At 45.8% G+C, this 24,178-nt stretch overlaps 1 protein-coding gene and 1 long non-coding RNA gene across 2 annotated transcripts in view; both read left to right on the top strand.

The window, feature by feature from the left end:
* LOC310827222 overlaps positions 1-24,178 on the top strand; it is a 324,002-nt gene that overhangs the window by 115,115 nt on the left and 184,709 nt on the right. The window lies entirely within an intron of this gene.
* The window catches only part of PMAIP1 (phorbol-12-myristate-13-acetate-induced protein 1), a 35,448-nt gene continuing 17,841 nt past the window's right edge, over positions 6,572-24,178 (top strand). The window contains exon 1 of the mRNA XM_083703002.1: positions 6,572-7,061. Coding sequence (XP_083559128.1) covers positions 7,028-7,061 — 34 coding nt within the window. The 5' untranslated portion in view covers positions 6,572-7,027. The remainder of the gene's footprint in view (positions 7,062-24,178) is intronic.

Genomic DNA, 24,178 nt, shown 5'->3' with positions numbered 1-24,178 from the left:
CACAAACACACACACACACAAAAAAGCGCTCTCCCCTCCTGTGGTTTCCAGCAATTGGTATTCAGAAGTACCGTATTTTTCGCTCTATAGGACACACACGATCATAGGATCACCTTGTTTCAGAGGGGAGAACAAGAAAAAAATTCTCCCCCTCTCTGTTCAGCACCCCTTCAGCGAAGTGGCAGGAAAAACGGAGCCCTTTCCATTTCTCCTCCCGCTTCGCTGTGCAGCTCTCCGTCTCTGCTGAAGCCAGGAGAGTCTTGCCGGAGGCTTCAGGCGGCTATCCCCGAAGCCTTCGCAGCGCAGCGCAAGTTCCCGCTGCGCTCCGGAGGCTTCAGGTTCCTTTCCCTGAAGCCAGGAGAGTCTTGCTCCCTCTGCGCTTCGGAGGCTTCGCGTTGCTATCGCTGAAGCCAAGGAGCCTGCATTCGCTCCATAGGACGCACACACATTCCCCTTTAATTTTTGGAGGGGGAGAAGTGCGTCATATAGAGCAAAAATACAGTATTACTGTCTCTGGCCATGGCATATGGAGCAGAAGTGCAATGGGAGGGGGTCTCCTGCAACACAACTGCCCTCCCTCCAGTTCGTGCTGGCATCACCAGTTGTTGAGATTCAAGGTGCAACTAGTGGAGTCTAGTCCATTAACGTCAATGGGGCACTGTCCCTGAGCCGGCCCACCTATGACATGGGGTGAAGCACCTGCCTCAGGCGGCAGAATTGCAAGAGACGGCGCCCCACCTATCCTCCACTTCTGCTGCCTAGACGGAGGCACTCCAGCAGGCGGAAAAGCAGAGAGAGCGGCAACACTTTGAGGAGCTTCCCGGCTCCCGCCAATTCGGCACAAGTCGGAGCGTTCCTGTATACCAGTTGGCACTCAGCTCTCCCCTGGGAAGAAGCCAGTTAGCAACACTCTGATCAATGCCCGCAGCTCCTGCTGGGTTTGGCAAGGACCAGGGCATGGCGATGATGAGGCACTGTGGTGGGCCGGGTGGCAACAATTCCCAATTCATCTCAGGTGGTGAAAAGGAATGGGCTGCACTGCCCAATCAACCTCAGGCAGCCTGTTCCTGCCTGCCTTTTTATTTACAAACAGTCCGGGGAGGTAAATCTCAGTGTTTGTGCCTTGTCGAACCCACCAGGGAGGAGAATGGGGATAAAGTGTTGGTGCTGACCTTTAAAGCACTAAATGGCCTCGGCCCAGTATACCTGAAGGAGTGTCTCCACCCCCATCGTTCTGCCCGGACACTGAGGTCCAGCTCCGAGGGCCTTCTGGCAGTTCCCTTGCTGCGAGAAGCAAAGCTACAGGGAACCAGGTAGAGGGCCTTCTCGGTAGTGGCACCCACCCTGTGGAACGCCCTCCCATCAGATGTCAAAGAGATAAACAACTACCTGACATTTAGAAGACATCTGAAGGCAGCCCTGTTCAGGAAGTTTTTAATGTGTGACATTTTGATATATTTTTAATCTTTGTTGGAAGCTGCCCAGAGTCGCTGGGGAAACCCAGCCAGATGGGCAGGGTACAAATAAATTATTATTATTATTATTATTATTATTATTATTATTATTATTAAACAAAACTTGGCTCTCCCTGTCAATGGCTCCGACTCCACCTACTAGTTGAAAGCCTCTATGGGTGAAACTACTACTGGACGGAAGTTAACTTGATGCCTGTTTGAACATTCATCAGGATGCATGATCTGCGGTACCTCAGCTATGCAAAGCAAGTGGGATTACTCATCTGAAAGTGCTACCTGGTCAAAATTTCCTTGTTCATGTAACACACCCCAGAACGTACAGTGAGAAACCTTTCCCTCAGGCTAACTTGGCACATGATGGACTGTTTAGCAGCTGTGGAAGACAGAAAGCTGGGGTTTATAAGCCTTGTTCAGAAGTGTTGCTCACGTGTGAAGAAGGGGCCTCGTGGCAACTAGCCCACTGGGATAGGCAAATATGTCAAATCTGCTTTCTCTCATCCCCCCATTTTTCCAAACTTGAGTTCAGTTCACAACATTTCCACACACAGAGATATATACAGTGCTTTTTTTTCCCTTAGGGGTACTCTCATTTTGACTCAAGAAAACCATTTTATAGTTCAAAGCGTGGGGAATTAAATACAGTAAATACAACAAAACTGACCAATCACCGTGCTAGATTCCAACTCCTACTTCACACATTAAATGCTCTCTTCTGTCTGAGACTCAGGAAACACAGCGACAGGAAACGAGGCTGCCATCAGGGGTAGCAACAGAACTGATGATTCACCGTGCTAGAGAAGACACTAGAAACATTAAAAATTTTAGTTTCTTCTCCCATTAGATTCACAAAATGTTTAGGGGAATGCGTACCCCCACGTACCCCCAGAAAAAAAGCATTTGAGATAGATAGATGATAGATAGATAGATAGATAGATAGATAGATAGATAGATAGACAGATAGATAGATATAGATAGATGATAGATAGATAGATAGATAGATAGATAGATAGATAGATAGATAGATAGATAGATAGATGATAGATAGATAGATAGATAGATAGATGATAGATAGATAGATAGATAGATAGATAGATAGATAGATGATAGATAGATGATAGATGATAGATAGATAGATAGATAGATAGATAGATAGATAGATAGATAGATAGATATAGATAGATAGATGATAGATAGATGATTGATAGATAGATAGACAGACAGACAGACAGACAGACAGACAGACAGACAGATAGATATAGATGATAGATAGAAGATAGATGGATAGATGAATAGATAGATGATAGATATATCTGCAGGGCTGGATTAGCCATTAAGCAAAATAAGCATGCATTTAGGACATCAAGGGAAGGGGAACACCACAGAAATTTTCCATTGCAAAATATACCATATATTTATACTACTACTACTACTACTACTAATAATAATAATAATAAAATAGTAATAATAGAGACTAATGATATAGGATTTATTGTTGTGTATATTGTGAATTAGATATATATAGTGGCACCAAAATCTTTTAAGTGCTTATGGCCTCTAAAAAATCTTAATTTGGCCCTGTATAGTGTGTGTGTGTGTGTGTGTGTGTGTGTGTGTGTTTTAGCACAAAGTTATCCTAATGTACACATTTTTGCATACAACGTATCTGTAGTGCAGTATTTATTTGGGAAATAAGCCATGAAGCACAAGGGATATGGAGGAGAGGAAGCCAATTTTGTGCTGAAGGCAATGGTCTATGGGGGGGGTGGTATCAAAGCATTTTTTGGCTTGAAGAGTTGACAAGGGAGGTGGTGGAGGAGGAGGAGGAGGAGATTGGCTGTGGAGACAATTCAGGTGGGGTGATATTTGAAGCCACCCTAGGCAGAAAGAAAGGAGGAGTTGAGTGGAGTGCAAGGAGTCTTGATGAAAAATGCTTTGTCCATCCACATCTAATCTTGTCCCTTTCTAAAATTTATTTATTGGTGTGTGTTTTTCTTTTTGCAAATCTACCAAAGAGTAATAAAATAAAGGGGATTAAGGAATTTTCTCAGGATGGTGGAAGGCGTGTGTGCTATGACCCATTGATATGGCGGCACTCAACCTTCGTCTGACAGGAAATGCTCTGCATGGCAAAAATGGGGGGGTCGAGGAGGGTCAGTGAGTGTCAGTCAGTCAGTCAGTTTTATTGCACATAGCCAAAGGCTGCCGCAATGTACACAGAATCATTCAACAATTAAAAGAAAATATGCTGGATTAATACAAAAAAAAAAAAAACATTTATATTATCAAAACATTACCTACTCTAAACAGAGCTATAAAAGTACCTTAATATAAAGCTTAAGACATTAAACAATAAAATTTATAGGCTAAAATCATCACATGGCCACTAATATATTAAAAAATAATGCTAATTAATTCAATGTGCAATTATATTCGGAATTTGGTGATAAAGATAGAATGTAGCTTGATGTAGATAGGGTCAAATAAATTCACTTCCTTTACAGTTGGTGGCTATATTGGCTACATAATTTAGGGGAGTGAATGAGAAATGTCCCTATTTTCACCTGAGGAATACAGGAGGGTATGCCAGGCAATGCCTCTACTCTCGTGTTCTGCATGGTACAGTCCTATAAGGACTACATGGCCTCCCTTAGCAGTTGAAATAGTTCTCGCTTGCTCTCAATGACACTAGAGAAGGGAAGCTCCATGTTCAAAAATAACGTCTGGAAATCAGAGGAATGTTGTTAGCATTCACAAGGTGACACACTCCACAAAGAATGCCAGCCCTCTTTCTCCAAATGTAATTTGAGCCGGCCTGATAAACAGCAACCACAAGTCAATAGTGGGTTACTATTTACCACCAAGTTCCTGCATGGCGGTCACTAAGGGATCGTGGTTTTATAAGGACATGTTGTTGAAGAATGAGTCGGTCAATCACCGGCGAAGTCAGTGCTATGAATTGAATGAGAAATGCCTATTTCATGCCCATTTGTTTGGAAGGCAATCTGAAAGCACTGCATGTCTATATATTTAACATTCACATCCTATTTCACCTGAGATTGTAAAAGCAGATTGAAATCAAGGTGCTTTTTTTCAGCCGGAATTCACCAGAACTCAGTCATAGCTGTCAACTGTCCCTTATTTGGCAGGAAACTCCCTTATCCCAGTGCTGTGTCCCGCTGCTGTCCCTTACTGATTATGTCCCTTAAATTTCCCGGGTTTCATGCTCGCCCGGCTCGGGAGGGAAGCAGTGGTTCCGGGTCCTCCGCCTCGAGAGAGAGCGTGCACGAGCTGCCGTGTCTCTGTCTCTCCCTTTTTTCCCTCAGGGGCGCATCGTGAGGAGACGGGTGGCGGTGAGCGGGCAGGAAGCCCCTCTCTTGCGAGACTTCCACCTCACTGCAAGGGGAAGCCGGAGGCGGCAGCGGTGGCTGCGGCTGAGGAGGCGGCCTGAGGGAGGAGGAAGAGGAGGGGATGAAGAGAAGGGCAGTGCTTCAGCGGCCACTGCAGCACCGCAACCGCCTCATGCCGGGCTCGCGGGCGGCGTGGGTGAGAGTCTCTCTCCCTCCCTTGCTCTCTCTCAGGCGGGGAAGGGCCAATGGAACTCCTCACACCAGGACGACGGCAGCCCCAACGTGCTGCTTAGCATACCCTCCAACCAGTGCAGCATCTTAATGTAGTGATTTCCCCCTCTGCATCCCTTTCATAACTCTATTTTTATAAGCTTTGCCATCTCGACGTCATTCATCAGTTTTGTCTGCCACTCTTCTTTGGTCGGAGTTTTAGACCCTTAGGATCATCTAGTCCAACCCCCTGCAAAACACAGTCACTCACAGCCAAAGCAGCATGGTTCCATGAGTGCCAGAAGCTTAGCCCAAATCCCTTATTTTGGCTGCTGATCCCTTATTTTCAAGGCTGCTGGCCCCTTATTTTCAAATCTGTAAATTGACAGCTATGAACTCAGTTCTGGCACCATTGCCATTATAAGAAAACAAGGGAGGTGTTCATGGTGAATTCCGGCACCTCTTTTTCTAGAAGAATAGCACTGGTTGAAATATGGTAACAACTAGAATGGGAAAAGGTAGCTGTTTTCTAGAAATAAACAGCCTCACATCCCGGCACGTTCCTCTTCGCATTGCACAAGCCGGCAAACAAACCAGGAACATTATCATTAACTATTACATCTGAGCTGGGGAACTACGGCTAACAGCTTTCAAAGAAGCTAAGTTTAAATCCTAGTTTTATATACTGGCTTGCTCCAAAGAGATTCCCTATGCAATTGATGTAGCTCTCCTTTTCAGATGTTCAGAGTATGGGGAATCCACAGCATACAAATCAATATGGCTAACCTGACCCAAAACACCCACCCACCCCACTCACACATGAAAACAAAGATCACCACAGCCAATCACTAACAAACAACCACACCCTAGGCAAACCCCAACCTCTCTCACCACCAAAGGAAGACAAGTGAACAGCAGAGAACCTGCACAAGCGACGCTGACACAAAACCCCACATATATTAAGTAAAATAGAAACATTGCCACCCCACCCCACCCCCACCCATCTTCCCCCCTCCACCCCTTTTCTTCCTAATGTCTCAACAAATGAAAGTTAAAGGTAAAGGGACCCCGACCATTAGGTCCAGTCGTGGCCGACTCTGGGGTTGCGGCGCTCATCTTGCTTTATTGGCCGAGGGAGCCGGCGTACAGCTTCCGGGTCATGTGGCCAGCATGACTAAGCCGCTTCTGGCAAACCAGAGCAGCGCACGCAAACGCCGTTTACCTTCCTGCCGGAGTGGTACCTATTTATCTACGTGCACTTTGACGTGCTTTCGAACTGCTAGGTTGGCAGGAGCAGGAACCGAGCAACGGGAGCTCACCCCGTCGCAGGGATTCAAACCGCCGACCTTCTGATCAGCAAGCCCTAGGCTCTGTGGTTTAACCCACAGCACCACCTGCATCCCATTCAACAAATGAAACTGATTTGTAAAAATGTTACATGGAAAAAATACGAGAGACATTACACATACTTCTGTAAATCAAGAAAATCTTTAATAATAACACAATTAAATTAAACAAACAAAAAAGAGTATGGGGAGTCCGAAACTGGTCTGGATGGTTCAACAGCTGCTTCTACTCGATTTTGAACCTCACTGGATGCAGAATCACAGGCCTGGAAGGGGTCCACACCTATCCAGACTGACACCCCCCACAACCCTAGAATAGTATTATGTATTCAGCCTGGCGCTGGCTCTCCAGGGTTTCAGACCAGAGATATTCCCAGAGCTACCTGCAGATGTCAGGGGTTGAACTGCAGTTGCTCTACCTCTGAGCTAGAGTCCATCTCTCAGCCTCAGCAAGGACGCTTGTTGCAGAAAAGCAGGCTGTTGACCTCTCAAATGCAGGTAAGCTTGTCATCGCACAGCCACCTTGTAAATAAACACTGGGCACTCGACTCCACCTCTTACTATTGCTGGCCAAACATTCATGACTCATTCTTCCATGTAGCATCAGAGACGCGGCGGCCTAGGAGAGCAAAACAAACAGGTGCTGGATATGACATTCCAGCGCAATCTCCGACATGGGCCAGGTGACTTATATGACCACGTTATTTACGAATCCCTAAACACAAGGGATGCGGGGTGGAGTTCAACTCTGCTTGTGCCCAAAGGAGAAATGACCTAATTTGCAAATTTCTAAACAACACATGAACCATCCTTCGAAATTCTCTGAATTTTGCAGAGCAGTGTGCATGAAAATGCACGACATCACTGAAAACAGCATTAAAAAATGCATTGTATCAGGGGAAATAGATTTGCAAAAATGGGTATTGTAATGGTTATATGGGGTTGCTCGTGCATAAGTTGCCGCCACTCCTGGCTAGGTGGCCTGGTTAAACCTTTCCTGGCTGGACAGCCCCTCACTTCGTGGCTGTTCAGTCGCTGGCAGAATCCGACAGTGGGCGTTTCTTCAACCTTTTCCAACATAAAAGTTGTTTGACGCCCAGTCTCCTCCTACTCTCCCTGCGTGGAAGTCTTCTGCGCAGGGAGGGCGTGGGTAGCGGAGGACCTGTGCTCTCCCCGCTGGTGTCCAGTGAAGAGTCTCTGAGCCTGCTCTCTGCTTCCCCCATTGGCCCCCCTCCATCCCTGGTGTTGCGCTGATTTTCTTCCCCAACAGGAGACCTGCCTCTCTCCCTACTTGTCCCCTCTCCAGCATTGTCGTGGAGCCTTGCCTCCTCCTCTCGTTCCGATGGCAGTTCCCTGACAGGTATGTTAGGCAAAGCTGCCTGTAAAAATGTGTATATTGGAAGCAATTCACACTTACACGCTGATAGGTTTTTATGAGGACATTTTAAAAAAAAAAAGCAAACTGATGTGGAAATGTTGAGAACTGAACATAAGACTTGAAAAATGAGAAACTGGCAAAAACTGAAACTTCCAGATCCACCCATCCTAGTGAGAGATTTGGGTTTTAGAACTTCTCCCTCCTTCGACTTTCCCCCTTTAGAATCTGTTGTTTGGAGAAGCTCCAGCTGAACACATTGCCTTACAGGGTTCATTTCAACATGACTCAAACCTATATCATGTTACTTCCCATTAGAGGGCTCTTTTCCACTGAGCTACCAGCTAGCTTCTGAGGGCAAACCCCTGAAATGCTTCCTTCTGTTTGCAGAATGTCCTTGTGCAATCTCTGTAAGGGAGAATTGCTCCTTTTGCTGTCATGGAGCTTGAACCTTTCCCTTGGGGACACCTTCAGCCTACCAGTCTATGCAGCTGGCTGGGTGTTGGGTGACCAGAATGACACATCGTCCTTTGTCTCCAAGTGCCAGAGTCTTCTACAAAAAGTCAAAAACAGCCAGGAGTGAGAAGGGACACACCTCAATCCATTTTTCAAAATTTCAGAATTTTTTGCCACAGCATTTCCTGTTTTAAAATTTATTTATTTTATTAACATATAAAACACATACACAATACACATACACAACACACTGCCTAATTTTCATAACATAAAACATACCCACATTACTCTATATAACACCTACCTATACTATGCATATCAACATACCTACACACCTACCCCATACGCATGCCCACCAAGTGACTTGACTTCCAGCCGTTCTTGTTACGCTACTTTATTTTTCCAACTAGCTTAAACGTATTTCATTATTTCTTTAATCTCTTCTCTTTTTTTATTAACTTTACTCTCCTTTCACTCTAATCATTTTCTGGATTCACTCAGTATCTGTCAGAAATTCTACTTTTTCCACATAAATTTTGATGTATTCCCACTCCTTATTCACTTTTTGTACCATATCTCCTCTTATCCTCCCTGTTAGTTCAGCATTTCCCTTGTACTGTAGCTAGGATCAGCTTTTCTTCAAGCTAAATTCAGGCATTTGCTCAAGAGGTATTGAGACTCAGCCTCCTCATTTTAGGCAGCATGTGCTGATCCAGAGACTCTGTGTGAAGAAAAAAAAATTTCTTTAAAATTTCTCTTTCCCACCCTCATGCCTCTCAAAGTACGTTTATCCATCTCTGGTAATTTCTTCTGCCCTTCCCCTTTCACGTTCGTCTCTCTACCCCACCCAGCCACCAAATGGCTGAATTCTTTTGTTGCCCCTCTCTGATCTTTTCACTTCTTCCTCCTATATATACTTCTTCCTTCAGAATGCGGCAGCTAAACTGGTGACTGGGGGCGGCCGCTGAGACCATATAACACCGGTCCTGAAAGACCTACATTGGCTCACAGTATGTTTCCGAGCACAATTCAAAGTGTTGGTGCTGTCCTTTAAAGCCCTAAGCAGCCTCGGCCCAGTATACCTGAAGGAGCGTCTCCACCCCCATCGTTCTGCCCCGGACGCTGAGGTCCAACGCCGAGGGCCTTCTGGTGGTTCCCTCACTGCAAGAAGCAAAGCTACAGGGAACCAGGCAGAGGGCCTTCTCGGTAGTGGCACCCACCCTGTGGAACGCCCTCCCACCAGATGTCAAAGAGATAAACAACTACCTGACATTTAGAAGACATCTGAAGCCAGCCCTGTTTAGGGAAGTTTTTAATGTATGACATTTTAATGTATTTTTAATCTTTGTTGGAAGCTGCCCAGAGTGGCTGGGGAGACCCAGCCAGATGGGCGGGGTACAAATAATAAATTATTATTATTATTACAGTGGTGCCCCGCAAGACGAACGCCTCGCAAGACGAAAAACCCGCTAGACGAAAGGGTTTTCCGTTTTGGAGGCGCTTCGCAAAACGATTTTCCCTATGGGCTTGCTTCGCAAGAAGAAAGCCCATAGGGAAATCTCCGGGGACCTCTTTTAAATGCTAGTGTGGGGAGCAAAGCGTTCGCCCCCCCTCCGGCCTTCAGAAGAGGTCCAGGAAGGCCGGCGGGGGCCGAAAGGCTTTGCTCCCCACCGCCAGCATTTTAAAAGCAGTCCGGGATAGCAGGGAAGCGCTTCCCGCTATCCCGGATGGCTTTTGAAGGCAGGCGGGGGGGAGCAAAGACTTTTGCCCCCCGCCCGCCTTCAGAAGAGGTCCTGGACCTCTTCTGAAGGCGGGCGGGGGGCAAAGGTCTTTGTCCCCCCTGCCTGCCTTCCCGGGGACTTTTAAATTGCCCCGGGACAGCTGTCCCGGGGCGATTTAAAAGCCCCCGGACGGCTTTTGAAGGCCGGCGGGGGGGAGCAAAGACTTTTGCCCCCCGCCCGCCTTCAAAAGAGGTCCTGGACCTCTTCTGAAGGCCGGGGGGGCAAAAGTCTTTGTCCCCCCTGCCTGCCTTCCCGGGAGAGCGGAGAAACGCAGCGCTGTCCTGGGGGCTTTTAAAATGCTGGCGGGCGGCAGCGAAGGCTTCGCTGCCGCCCGCCAGCATTTTTAAATCGCCCCGGACAGCGGAGAAGTCCTCCGCTGTCCTGGGAAGGCAGGCGGGGGGAAACAAAGACTTTCGCCCCCCGCCGGCCTTCAGAAGAGGTCGGGGGACAGACTGTCCCCGGACCTGGTCTGAAGGCGGTTTCCATAGGAATGCATTAATTGATTTTTAATGCATTCCTATGGGAAACCGTGCTTCGCAAGACAAAAAACTCGCAAGATGAAAAGACTTGCGGAACGAATTAATTTCATCTTGCGAGGCACCACTGTATTATTATTGTTATTATTATTATTATTATAGCTTTTCTCTCTTCTCCCCTTCATTTCAATTCCGACTTTGCTTTTATGACAACAACCTTTTGCCTCACTTTATAATTCCTTCCCCCTCCTCCAGCCCTTTCCCTTCAAAGGACCTTCCTATTTCCCCTTTGTTACTGTTTTCATTTTAACCTATTCACAAACCAAAAACTTATACCTTGGCCACTAGTAATGAAACAAAGGTCATAGCCATTACTGCAAATTTATGATGCTTTCTTTGTGGTACACAAACGACATTAGATGACTTAGAGTCACTTCCTTGAGGAAAGATGGTTGGATGTTGTGCAACAAATGAGTAACGCTTTGATTTTCTTCTAGAAACCAAAATATATGATCTGCTGGAAAGGCCCTTAGTTAGAGATTGGCTACCAGACTGGTTGTGACTGACCTCTTCCTTTTTTCTTTGTGTTTTAAGAAAGTCATGAGTGATTAGCAGGTGACCTGCTAGGAGACTCAGTCAATTCCAATTAGAGGAAGTTTTGTAGAAACCTCAGCCCCGAGAAGGGAGCAAAGTCTCACAGCTAATTTGTTATCTTGCATCTAAACAGCATCACAAGGAAGGTACGAAAAGAAAAATAGGTACGTGACGCTGAGTTCATTCCAGAGTTTCACTTCTCTATGCAGATTCTGAAAATAATCTAGGGATGTGAAATGGCTGAAGGCATGTTTCTGTCTCTGTGTGATGTTGGGAGAGGCACATATCTGACGAAGATCCTTGGAATACAGTGCTACCTCTGGTTACGTACTTAATTCGTTCTGGAGGTCTGTTCTTAACCTGAAACTGTTCTTAACCTGAAGCACCACTTTAGCTAATGGGGCCTCCTGCTGCCGCCGCACTGCCAGAGCACGATTTCTGTTCTCATCCTGAAGCAAAGTTCTTAACCTGAGGTACTATTTCTGGGTTAGTGGAGTCTGTCACCTGAAGCGTCTGTACCCTGAAGCGTATGTAACCCGAGGTACCACTGTATGAGCATATAAGAAGAGTCCTGCTGGATTAACCCTAGCAGAACAGCACTCCTCGCATCATGGCTTCCAGCAACTCTTATTCAGAAGTATTACTCCCTCTGTTTTAGAAATGATTTTTATTGGTTTTACATATAATCACATTACGTAACATCATACCCTCTTATTTTATCTCTTTGGCTCAACTGAGCCTAACGACCTCCCTCCCTCCCGTCTGGTGGTTTTCAAAATTAAACTTTACATCTTTACATTTCGCTTCATTTCCTATCCTTGTTGTATCATTACCTAAAATGTTATATTACTCAACCTGAATAGGGAGCAATTTCATCTTACAGATCTTCAGATAAACCTGCTAATGATGTTAATTGCTTACAGTTATCTTTCAAATATAATGTGAATTTGTTCCAGTCCTTTTGGAATGCTTGGTCTCGCTGGTTCAGAATTCTTCCCGTCAGTTTCGCCAGTTCTGCAAAACCCATCAGCTTCACCTGCCACTCTTCTTTTGTTGGTAACGCCTGTTGTTTCCATCTTTGGGCTAACCAAGATAAGAACAATATATAAGAACAATATTTTATTTTGTCTTGGTATCTCTCTACCCACTGTACCTGTTATGTACTGAAGTTCTCACCCTGGGCCAGCAGGGGGATACTGTAGGTAGTTATGCAAATAAGGGATCAAAAGTGACATTCAGTAATTGGATAGTTTTGGAAAATTGTTACAGTTATGTTGTACTGGAGCTCTATATAAGCAGGCTGGCTGAACCCTTCAGTTCAGTTCAGTTCTGTTCTGGCCTGTGAATAAACAAGAGCTGTTTGAAGAATCGCTGTGTCGTCTGATATGTTCACCCACAACTTAACAGTACCCAATAAAAAAGCTTCTGGCTCAGAAGCCTTACTGCCTCTGACGATGGAGGCAGAACATAGCCATCCAGGCCAGAAGTCATTGATAGCTTTTTCCTTCATGTTGAATCCTTGTTTAAAGCCATCTAAGTTGGCAGCCATCACTGCCTCCTGTGGCAATGAGTTCCATGGTTTAACTATGCAATGCATGAAGGACTTTCTGTCAGGCGTTCAGCCTACACTCGAGTAGGACCCTGGCAGAGACACATGCCCAACTGGCATGTTCTCTCCCTCCTGGTCAATCGTTCAGGAGCTTCAAAAACTTTCTTCAGCCCAAACATCACAGCGACCAATGCCAACAGACATCGGCACACTTAGGGATCCACAGAGTCCTTGCAGCTTGTGTGACAGACCTCAGCAACTCAGCATTTTGGCTAATCTACTTTATTTACATATAAACACACATGGAGCACTGCAACATGGCTCCCTCTCTCTCTAGCATCAGACAGCAAAGAGAAAAGGAATAAAGGACAATAGTCCGACTTCACGGAACACAGTAACACAAACATCCTGTCTCTGTCACTTACCACTCTGTAGAGTCAAAACATACACCATCATATGATAGACAACAATCCCATGACTGCAATCATAGATCAGGAATTCTAACACTTTCTTTTATCTGACCTGAATTTTCCAACATTCAGCCTCATTGGATGTTTGTGATTTCTGTTACGAGAGAGGGAGAAAAAACTTATCTCTATCCACTTTCTCCATGCAGTGCATAGTTTTATAAACTTCTGCAATGTCACCTGTGCTTCTGTATAGCTCACCTTTCCAGAATGACAAAAGGGTTGTCTGCAAGGGTTTCCTCTGCGTATATTGTGTGTAACGCAGATGCTCTCTTCACATATAATAAATGCACTCAGGTTAGTCATCTCCCCCTCTTCTGAAATTCACCGAACGCCTAAAGAAGGCTTTTGTCTTTCAAGCATGAAGATAGGTACTGGGGAGGAATCTGATTCAGTTTGCATTTAAAGGTGAATCTATTTCACTTTCTGAAACAATAAGAGAATGGAAATGGAGCTGTCCTTTGAAATGTACACTTCTCTGAATTTTGCATTGAGTTCTGCAGTCAAGTACACAAAAGTGCACACAGTTGGGTAAAGCACCCATAAAAATGCACATATTGGTGAAAATAACCTGCAAAAAATATTATTTTACAGAGAAATGCTTTTGCAAAATGTGTATCTTAGGAAAATGTGTATATAAGAATGTGTTTACTGCCCTCTGGTCTTCAGATGAAGGATGGTATAAAAATTTAATAATTAAGAATAATGATATACCGGGAGAAATTGACACTAAAATGGTGATGAATTCTAATGAGGACTTTTAAAAAATGCACACAACTGATATGGAAATGTGAAAAACAGAACTTAAAATGGGGGGGATGAGGAACTAAAATGGGCAGATTGGCCCATGTCTACATGGAAGACAGACATTTCTGGACAAGATATTTTCTAAGAACACGGCAGCAAAATGCTGCCTGGGAAGACAGAGGAAAGGAAGCAAAATATATGCTTATTTTTAAAAATACCAATTTAAAGGACATAAAAATCTGTTCTCAAACACTCTAGAGTGGTACAGCCAGGTCCCCACCATGAGAGTTTATCCTGAGGTGAACGTTGGTCATGTATGATTGCCACAACATCCTGTCTCCAAATAACACTTTTCGTTTCAAGAAAACCATCTCAGGATCCCTGATGAGCAGGAAAATAAGAGTAGCTACCAAAGACTTGTTTACTGATAGCAAAAGCCTGTCACAATTAACCCTGCTTAATGAGTGAAGGGGCAACATCAAAGGAATGGAAGGATACTGGCCAACACACATTTGCATGTTGTTGTGTCAGGTACAGGAAGTTAAAGTCCAACAAAGTTTATTTACAAAATTAAAGATTGTACCATTGTTGTTGAATACTTCTTTAATGCTGAGTAATCTCTGACTGTTTCAACACACCCACATTTCCTGTCTTCTCTTACTATGAATCCACACAGTTTTTACATTTCAGCAGTTGTGGAAGATTTCTTCCCCCTGCTTGGCACATAACCAGCTTGCCCAATGAAGCAATGCCTAGGTGACTTCACTTCATCACTTTTCACAGCATTTGATGGGGAAAGTTCTTCACATACTTCTGATTATTGTTGTTATTGATTTGGTGGGGAAACCCCCCTCCCCTCCAAAACCTAGAAATTAATAAATTCGATTATTTGGAGAACTGAAGGGAAGATCGGAAGTCAATGAAAAATTACAGGCTAATATATTTTTTTCCAAGCCAGGGCCTGGGAGAGAGGCATTAACAGAACCAAATAGTTGATAGTCCACCTGAGAGGAATTATGGGCCTCTGTTGCCATGGTAAAGAGGTGTATGCTTGTGATATGAAAAGAGAGTATTTAGAACAGGCATGCCCAAAGTCAGTTTGGGGGGCCTAATTTGGTCTACTGGTCGGTTGAGGTAAACCCCCCCCCCAGGTAAAGGTAAAGGTAAAGGTACCCCTGCCCGTACGGGCCAGTCTTGCCAGACTCTGGGGTTGTGTGCCCATCTCACTTAAGAGGCCAGGGGCCAGCGCTGTCCGGAGACACTTCCGGGTCACGTGGCCAGCGTGACATCGCTGCTCTGGCGAGCCAGAGCCGCACACGGAAACGCCGTTTACCTTCCCGCTGGTAAGCGGTCCCTATTTATCTACTTGCACCCAGAGGTGCTTTCGAACTGCTAGGTTGGCAGGCGCTGGGACCGAGCAGCGGGAGCGCACCCCGCCGCAGGGATTCGAACCGCCGACCTTTCGATCGGCAAGTCCTAGGCGCTGAGGCTTTAACCCACAGCGCCACCTGCGTCCCTAACCCCCCCCAAAGCTCATACTTAAAAAAAGCTCAATAATTTCAATCCTAAAAAAAAGGTCAACAAGTTTGGTCGGCCCTCACACATGTTATCTGGCCCTCTTTGAAAAAGTTTGGGCACCCCGATTTAGAACAAAGTGTACTGAGGAGAAGGAGGGGAGAAGAAAGTCTGGGCTCCATTTTGGACAGGATGGCTGAAGGCAGGCTGAGAGAGATGTCATGCTGTAAGATCTGGACTCCATCCATGCAGGCTGAAGGTGTAAATAGGTGAATAAACCCTATTTCTTAAAGCTATGAGAGTTTCTGCTATGTCTCAATTCTCCAAAGGAATGTAGACCTTGAGTGCCTGGAACCCCCTGAAATCTTGCTACCGCTCAGCAGAGATGGAGGGGTGGGCACTGCTCCATGATTGCAGTCATGGGATTGTTGTCTTTCACATGATGGTATATGATTTGACTCCACAGAGCGGGAAGTGATGGAGACAGGATGTTTGTGTTACTGTGTTCCGTGAAGTCGGACTATTGTCCTTTGTTCTTTTTCTCTTTTTCTCTTTGCTCTCTGATGCTAGAGAGAGAGGGAGCCATGTTGCAGTGCTCCGTGTGTGTTTATATGTAAATAAAGTAGATTAGCCAAAATGCTGAGTTGCTGAGGTCTGTTACACAACTTGCAGAGACTCTACGGATCCCTAAGTGTGCCGGTGTCTGTTGGTATCGGTTGCTGTGATGTTCGGGCAGAAGAAAGCTTTTGAAGCTCCCGAAAGGTCGACCAGGAGGAAGAGAACATGCCAGTTGGGCATATGTCTCTGCCAGATTCCTACTTGAGTGTAGGCTGAGCTCCTGACAGGCACCTGACTTTCGTAACATTATTATATCTGCAAGTACCTTCACACATTGCAGCCAGTGTGGGAAACCTTTGGAAATTTGTAATTCCAGATGTTGCTGAATTACATCCCTGGGCATTGGCCATGCTTGCTGGGGCTGATGGGAGTTGTAATTCAGGGCCAAAGGTCCCGTGTTCATTGGCAATTAGGCTTCCCCATGCATGGTGGGGAAATACGGCTCTGTGTGCTGTTCCCAACATCACCTTCTCTACTGGAGCTCCACACATTGAACCCTCTGGAGATCTGCACATTGAGCGGAAAGTCTGAAAGAGAAACCTATGTGTGTTCACTGAACTACTGAAATGTGCAAAGGCTCCTCCAGCTGCTATGAGGACAAACAGCAAGAGATGGCCATAATGCTCAGTGATACATATCTGGCTGGAAGCTCTTGAGAACAGAATAATTGGCAGAAGGTGGGGTTGCCGGGATGTGTGTCTGCTCCTCCCATCATAACACTGGGCCAGGAGTGTTAGATGGCAGGGGGTGGGTTAGAGAACAAGGCCAGCCCAACACAGCAAATGATGTCCATTTCAAGGCCTGTACTACCAGAGGCAGCTTGCCAGGTGGTGAGAAGGTTGGCACAGTGCAAATGCATTGTTGGGAATGTTCAGTTGGCTCCGCTGGTGTGTTAGCAACCTGCTGACCTCCCCACCCATCTCTAGCCTCCCTCCGGTGGTAAACAACAGTGACCTCACCTGCTGGGAAGCTAACACATCAGCTCCACCCCACCCAGCTCTTACCCAAGGCCATCCAAGTTATTTCGGTACCCAAGACAGAAAATCCCACACGTGTCTCTCCCCTTCCTTGGCAGAATCATCATCATTGTCAACATCACCTGATTCGCTTGTCCCAAGTCAGCTGCCTGTAACAGCCACCACTTTCTGCCTAATGGTAGGGCCATGCTGGAGAAGGGCTTCAATATATGATCCCAACTTACGGGGAGGTTCATATGGGTGTTTGGCACTGATATCAAATAGTCTTCTTGTTTGTATTAACTGGGGCAGTATACTGTTGGATTGAAAATGATCTCCATTCATGTAACATGCATACTCGTGTGTTTTTTACGAGCTCTAGATGTCTGTTAACAACATCCTTAAAGGATGGAAAGACACAGGTGCAACTTAGTGTAAAATTGAGCTTTTGCAACCTGCTGGTGTGGGAGATGCCTGGGAACTTTTCCTGAACCCAGCAATGCAACACAAACACCTTAATTTGCTCCTGTGGAAAAAAAGGGGGGAGTGGAGGGGTGAAATCAGCATTCACTGGAGGAAACAAAGCACCATGAGATGCCAGAGGGTGGGGGAACTGAACCGCAATCTGCTCAAAGCCTGAATATATATGTATCTATGAGATCACCTCCTCTGCTACATTCCATGATATCATAATAGGTGAAGTGCTCAGCCTTTTCAGTTCCTCAAAAGGACATCTGCAGATGTGGTTGACAATTTTTTTCATCGGGGGGAAGGGATGGAATAAGAGAGATGAGTCATGCTGCTAGTTTAAGGTGATGGTGGTGGGGCAAAACTAGCTATTTTTTAAAAAATTAAAATAAATCCTATGCACAACTCCTCGTTGATTTTAATGGGGCTTTCTCTGAGGTAAATAGTTACAAATTCTTTGCATACTTCCCTGGGAGTAACTTCCATTGAAGCCTATCTTTGATGGGCTTCAGGGCCGGCCCAGCCATTGGGCAGGTTGAGGCTACCGCCTCAGGTGGCAGAAGGCCCTGAGGCGGCACCCCATGTGTGTCCTACCCCCTCCAGAGAGATCCTTCCTGAAATTTGCTCCAAGGCCAGCACCGCTTCTCCACCAGCGGTGGAGGCAGCAGAGTGGGCGTTGCCTGTGGTGGCAGCAGTGGCAGGGAAAGGTGGCACTTCCTGTGTCCCCTTTCACGTGGTGAAACAGGACACACTGCCACTGACAGTCTGTCTTTATTAGTGATGTGCCTCCATGTGTCTTCAGATCCTAGCCTGGGGCCACATACATACAACACAGCTCTCTGAGAATGGGCTTTCCTTTTCTCACATCCCTCTGAATGTGTGGGTGCTGGCAATGTGAATGTAGACTTGTGGACTGGACGAATGCCTCCCCCTGTCATGATGTAAAGGCAGCCCAATAAGAAGCACTGAATTGTGGTTGTTGCATTTTCCTTCAAAGCATTGACAGAGATGAGTCGTACCTCTGGTCTGAGACTCCAATGTGGGAATAAGTTTGTACAAAGTGAGGCAGTGGCTGTTAAATGAGTTAGTTTTCATATCTTCTTTTGCTTATCTTTCAATATTAATGGTACCGTTTTGGAGTTCTCTTTTAAGACTTTATGCTTGTATGCATACATGCTTATAACATAACTGAATTTGAATTCTGAATATTAATATTATTATTAATAGTTGGTAACAGTGTAATTGGTGCTGTGCATATGTCCACACCTGCACCTCACATTTAAAACAGCATCATGCCACTTTAAACAGTCATGGCTTCCCCCAAAGAATCTTGGGAACTGTAGTTTGCTAAGGCTGCTGTGTGTTGCTAGGAGACCCCATTCTACTCACAGAGCTACACTTTACAGAGTGGTTTCACAATCAACCCTTCTTCCTATGGGAATTGTAGCTATATGAGGAGAATAAGAATCTCCCAAGTACTCTCAGCACCCTTAACATACTACATTTCCCAGAATTCTTTGGGGAAAACCATAGCTGTTTAAAGTGGTGTTATAGTGCTTTAAATGTACACATAAGTTTGATCCTGGACAACTTTTCACAATGCCTTTCTGTGGAGTTAGTTTGCACTCGGCTATGAGTCATCCGTTAGTGAAAATGCATTTGCGGCGGAGCCCCGAAGCCTTTTTGCCATCACCTGACAAAACAGTTCAGCCTCTTTCCACACTTCTTCCATGCACTAAACTTCCTCTTTTATACCACAATGAATTAGCAGAATTCTAGGCTAGAACTCAGAATCAGGAAGTAAAGCACATTCCCCCCCCCCCCAAGCCAGGCCACTTCGATCTACATGTGGGAGGCTACATGTTAGAATAAAGTAAAGGTACCCCTGCCCGTACGGGCCAGTCTTGCCAGACTCTAGGGTTGTGTGCTCATCTCACTCTATAGGCCGGGAGCCAGCGCTGTCCGCAGACACTTCTGGGTCACGTGGCCAGCGTGACGAAGCTGCATCTGGTGAGCCAGCGCAGCACACGGAACGCCGTTTACCTTCCTGCTATAAAGCGGTCCCTATTTATCTACTTGCACCCGGGGGTGCTTTCGAATTGCTAGGTTGGCAGGCGCTGGGACCGAACGATGGGAGCGCACCCCGCCGTGGGGATTAGAACCGCCGACCATGCGGTCGGCAAGTCCTAGGCGCTGAGGTTTTACCCACAGCGCCACCCGCGTTCCTGACATGTTAGAATGCTCTCCCACAAATTAAACTCCCCACATGTAGAAAAACAGCATATCAGGAAGGATAGGCTGAAATCCTCTCCCTGGCATGCGATATTTCTAGGTGCAGAGGGGTGGATCGTGCGTGAGCATCTAAACATGTGATTCCCCACCTGTAGCCTGTTAGTACAGTCCATGAAAAAAGCGACAACTTAATGCTGCTTAAGTTAAGGGGTGGGGCCACACATTGTGTATGCACCTATTGTTTGTGGTGGGTGCCAGCATCCCATCCCTTGACCACATGTCTCCTCGTGATACTGTGCATGATAGTTAATCGCTGGGTTTTTTTTTTCTGTTTCTGGAAATAATTTCCATGCTCAACAATGGGCATAGCGGTGCCACCTCCTTTATGGTTTCTGAAACTCAATTTCCCTAGCAAATTTTTAAAAGCTAGATTCACATTCCGAGCTGATAAAGGAATGTGTTTCAAGCCATTATTGCAAAGTTAGCTGTGGGATGCAAATATGAGGCTGTAGCTGATCAAATACACCCCTTAGTAGAGACTAGAGCAAGGCTGGGGAACTTCAGGCCCTCAAGTCATTCCCTCTGAACCACGGGAGTCTCCTTAGGCCACACCCCTTACTAGCCACAGCACTGTTTAGCACCCTCCTGGAGCACTTCCGCCTTGGATTTTGGTCGTGTTGGGTTTTTTGCCTGGCTGGTGGACAAAGAGGGGTGTGTGAGTGTGTCTCTGTGTGTGGAGAAACTAGAGTGACATTTATAAAATATAAAATACTCTCCAACATCCTCAGATAAAAATAGGTACATTTCTGACTCCCCTCCAACTGTCCCTCTTTGACCTCCATTTTTTTAAATTGATGCATTTTCCAAAATTTATTATATACATCTTACAGTCCTTTTCTAATCATCTCATATCACATCTTGAGACTTCCCCATCCATCCCTCCTCGACATCCTAGTTGAACTTTGTTAAGCCGCATATCCTTTTGTCCAACCCAATTACATTCTCCATAAATTCCTAGTGGTTGTTTACTACTGCACATAAGTTCATCCCCACTTAGAAGTCTATTTGACTGTTGTACCTCTTTAGATACTTTCCAAAGTATTCCCACTCCTCCCTTATCCATGTCTCATCTTGACTCTCATTTTTGGTCTTTCCTCCTGCAGACATTTCATATCCGAAGAAGGGTGACTGCCACCAAACCAATGGGACACAGCACACACCCTATTCTATTCTATTCTAGATTTACACAAAGAGAAACACACACCAATACAGTGGTACCTCGGGTTACAGACGCTTCAGGTTACAGACTCCGCTAACCCATAAATAGTGCCTCGGGTTAAGAACTTTGCTTCAGGATGAGAACAGAAATCGTGCTCCAGTGGTGCGGCAGCAGCAGGAGGCCCCATTAGCTTAAGTGGTGCTTCAGGTTAAGAACAGTTTCAGGTTAAGAACGGACCTCCGGAACGAATTAAGTACTTAACCCGAGGTACCACTGTAAATAAATTTTGGAAAGAGGCAATAACTACAAGCTGTCCAAGGGAGGGGACTGGCAGCAACAGCTATGGAGTGATGGGATCCGTCCGGGGAGACAGGGGCATTTGGCAGTCCTAGCTGGCTCCAGCCACCGGCCAGCAGCCGGGCAAACTCCGGTTCTCGGAACAGCATCAATCAGTGACTCGAGCCTCAGAGGCCTTCAGAAGCCGAGCACGCTCTAATCAGCAGACTGAATAACTTTTCACAACGGAAGTGGCGGACAGAGGCATTTTTACAGGCATTTATTCAGCATCAGGAACAAAGGAAAAACATGTCTGCTTCCCTTCGTCTCCAAGCAAACAGCAGCATAGCAATGGAAGTTCCCAGCAGACTGTGCTGGAAGTAAACAGACATGTGACACACAACAACTCCACACATCTGTTCTAAAGGTGGAATGGAACTATATCCTAACATGGAGAGGCCATGAAGAGGTCACGGGATACATCCTCACAGCCACTGCTCAGGACAAAAACAGGAGATTTCACCCCTCCCATATCCAAGAATCTGCTGATGTTCTCTGCTGATTCTCCAGAGAGGAGGGGGCGGCTTCTGCTCTCTACTTATTCCGCTCCAGCCTCACATCAAAGTGTCGGGGAGAGAGAGAGAGACTGAGTGTTAGAGAGAGATCGTGTGTATAGATAAGGTTGCTGCTAAGAGCAGCTGCAGACACTCAGTGCGGTTCAGCATTTTCATTTAGACCTCATTTAGCTCTGTACATAGTTGTGTATTATAGTTGTAGATAGAATAAAAGAAGATATTCTACAGAGCTGCTCTCCGAGTTGTTTATGCTCTGCTATACTCTGCTATACTCTGCTGTGCGACAACTGTCTTCTTGTCGGAGTGAATCCGGTGCTCACAACTCTAAGCTGTGAGTCCACAGCACTTTGACCTGTTCCTGTGCAGAAGGTGGTCTCTGGAAGTGCTACCCAGCTCACCTAGCCCAGTCGGGGCTGAAGTGTATGAGTCCAGTTGGTGGCACTGGCTCAAGGGCGATGCTGACAGGAGAGGTCATGGGATACATCCTCACAGCCACCGCTCAGGACAAATACAGGCTCATCCTCCCTGCGAAACTCAGCAGTAACAGCATCGGTGGGGAAAACAGGGACATTCCGGGATCACATCAGAAGCCAGGATGGCTTCTGTACTTCTGAGACTGTCCCTGGAAAATCGGTACACTTGGAGGGTATGTTGTGACATACATCTGTGGCCCCACCCACCTGTTGCATATGGTGCCAAGAATTTTGCCCTGAAAGGAATGTGGACCTCAGGCTGAGAAAAGTTCCCTTTATGGAATTTTGCAATTTTAGTACTAACCGACCGACGCATTTTTAAAAGGCACAAATAGTAGGGAAACATTGCATTAAAATGAAGATGCTAACAAAAATTGCACACGTATGGATTATATCGGGGAAATGACTTGCAAAAATCTGTATATATGTTAGTCAAAACTGCATACAAAAAAATTCTTTATTAGGAGAAATTGAGATTTATTTGTTTATTATTATTATTATTACTAAAGCAGATTGCTGCAAAACGTGGAGAAATGAATTTCAGATTGCGAAACTGAGAGAAATGAAATTGACAGATCCTTCCAAATAAGTGGCCTGGCATGTACCATAGCTCAGCGATAGAGCAGCTGCCTGGCATGTAGAAGGTTCCAGTTTACGATCTGGCATCTCCCAACGATCAGGCAGCAGGTGAGGATGGGAAAGAACTCTGCCTGAGAGGCGAGAGAGCTGCTGCCAGCCAGAGTGGGCTAGAAGGACAAAGAACTGATATGGTCCGCTTCTTGAGTTCCCATGTACCTCGGGTTACAGATGCTTCAGGTTACAGACACTTCAGGTTACAGACTCTGCTAACCCAGAAATAGTACCTCGGGTTAAGAACTTTGCTTCAGGATGAGAACAGAAATCGCGCCATGGCAGCGGGAGTCCCCATTAGCTAAAGTGGTACCTCAGGTTAAGAACAGTTTCAGGTTAAGAACACACCTCCGAAACGAATTAAGTTCTTAACCCGAGGTACCAATGTACCCTGATTTTTTCATTATTATTATTATTTAAAACAGCTTTAAGCTCCAGAGAAAGGAAGCCTTCTTTGAGGCAAAGCTGAGAAAGTGCAAACTAATTCAAAATGCGCTGTCTGCTATTCACATTTCAGCACCTTTGCTCTCATCATAGTGTCTATTTTTAGACTAGAATGAGTCATTCTGTGTTTCTGTGTTTTCTTGACTCCCTTCCTCCCTGCCGCTGAAGATACGGAGCTGGCGGTGACCTCACGATGAGGGAATTAACCCTTTTCTCCCTTTGCCCGACACAGGCAGGTGTAAATGTTATTGCATTTTTCTCTCATGAGGCAACCCCCTGCGAGAGCTCTCTGTTTCTGCTTGCGACTGTAAACCTGTTTTGTGTGGAGTTGCTTTGCACACCTGACTCCACCTTGGGCCATTGGTTCATCAGTTTCTCCATGTCATTTTCTCTGTTTGCCCCCAACAACAGACTTCCTTCCATTGGGCAAGTCTCTCATCACACCATGTCTAGACTTCAAAATCAGACTCCCACAACTTGGTGTGGCGCTGCACTCCTGATGTCGGGGAGAGCGGCTGATAGTTTTGGTCCAAAACATCTAGCAGACTGTGGCGTTCGTACGGAGCCCCCGGTCGTCTCACGGACTATTGACCTGTACACCACTAATCCGCTGCCACCAACCAGGTCCTCCCCGGTAAAATCACTTCAGCCTCAGTCAGGTTCTCAATTAATAAAGAAGAGTGTACCGTATTTTTTGCTCTATAAGACTCACTTTTTCCCTCCTAAAAAGTAAGGAGAAATGTGTGTGCAGCTGCAGGCTGCGCAGCTATCACAGAAGCCAGAACAGCAAGAGGGATTGCTGCTTTCACTGCGCAGCGATCCCTCTTGCTGTTCTGACTTCTGAGATCCATAATATTTTTTTCTTGTTTTCCTCCTCCAAAAACTAGGTGCGTCTTGTGGTCTGGTGCGTCTTATGGAGCAAAAAATACGGTATTTTATTTCAGACACA

Source organism: Podarcis gaigeae, assembly GCF_964106915.1.
Source record: "Podarcis gaigeae genome assembly, chromosome: 11".
Classification (NCBI taxonomy): Eukaryota; Metazoa; Chordata; class Lepidosauria; order Squamata; family Lacertidae; genus Podarcis; species Podarcis gaigeae.
This window is presented reverse-complemented; position numbering and strand designations above follow the sequence as displayed.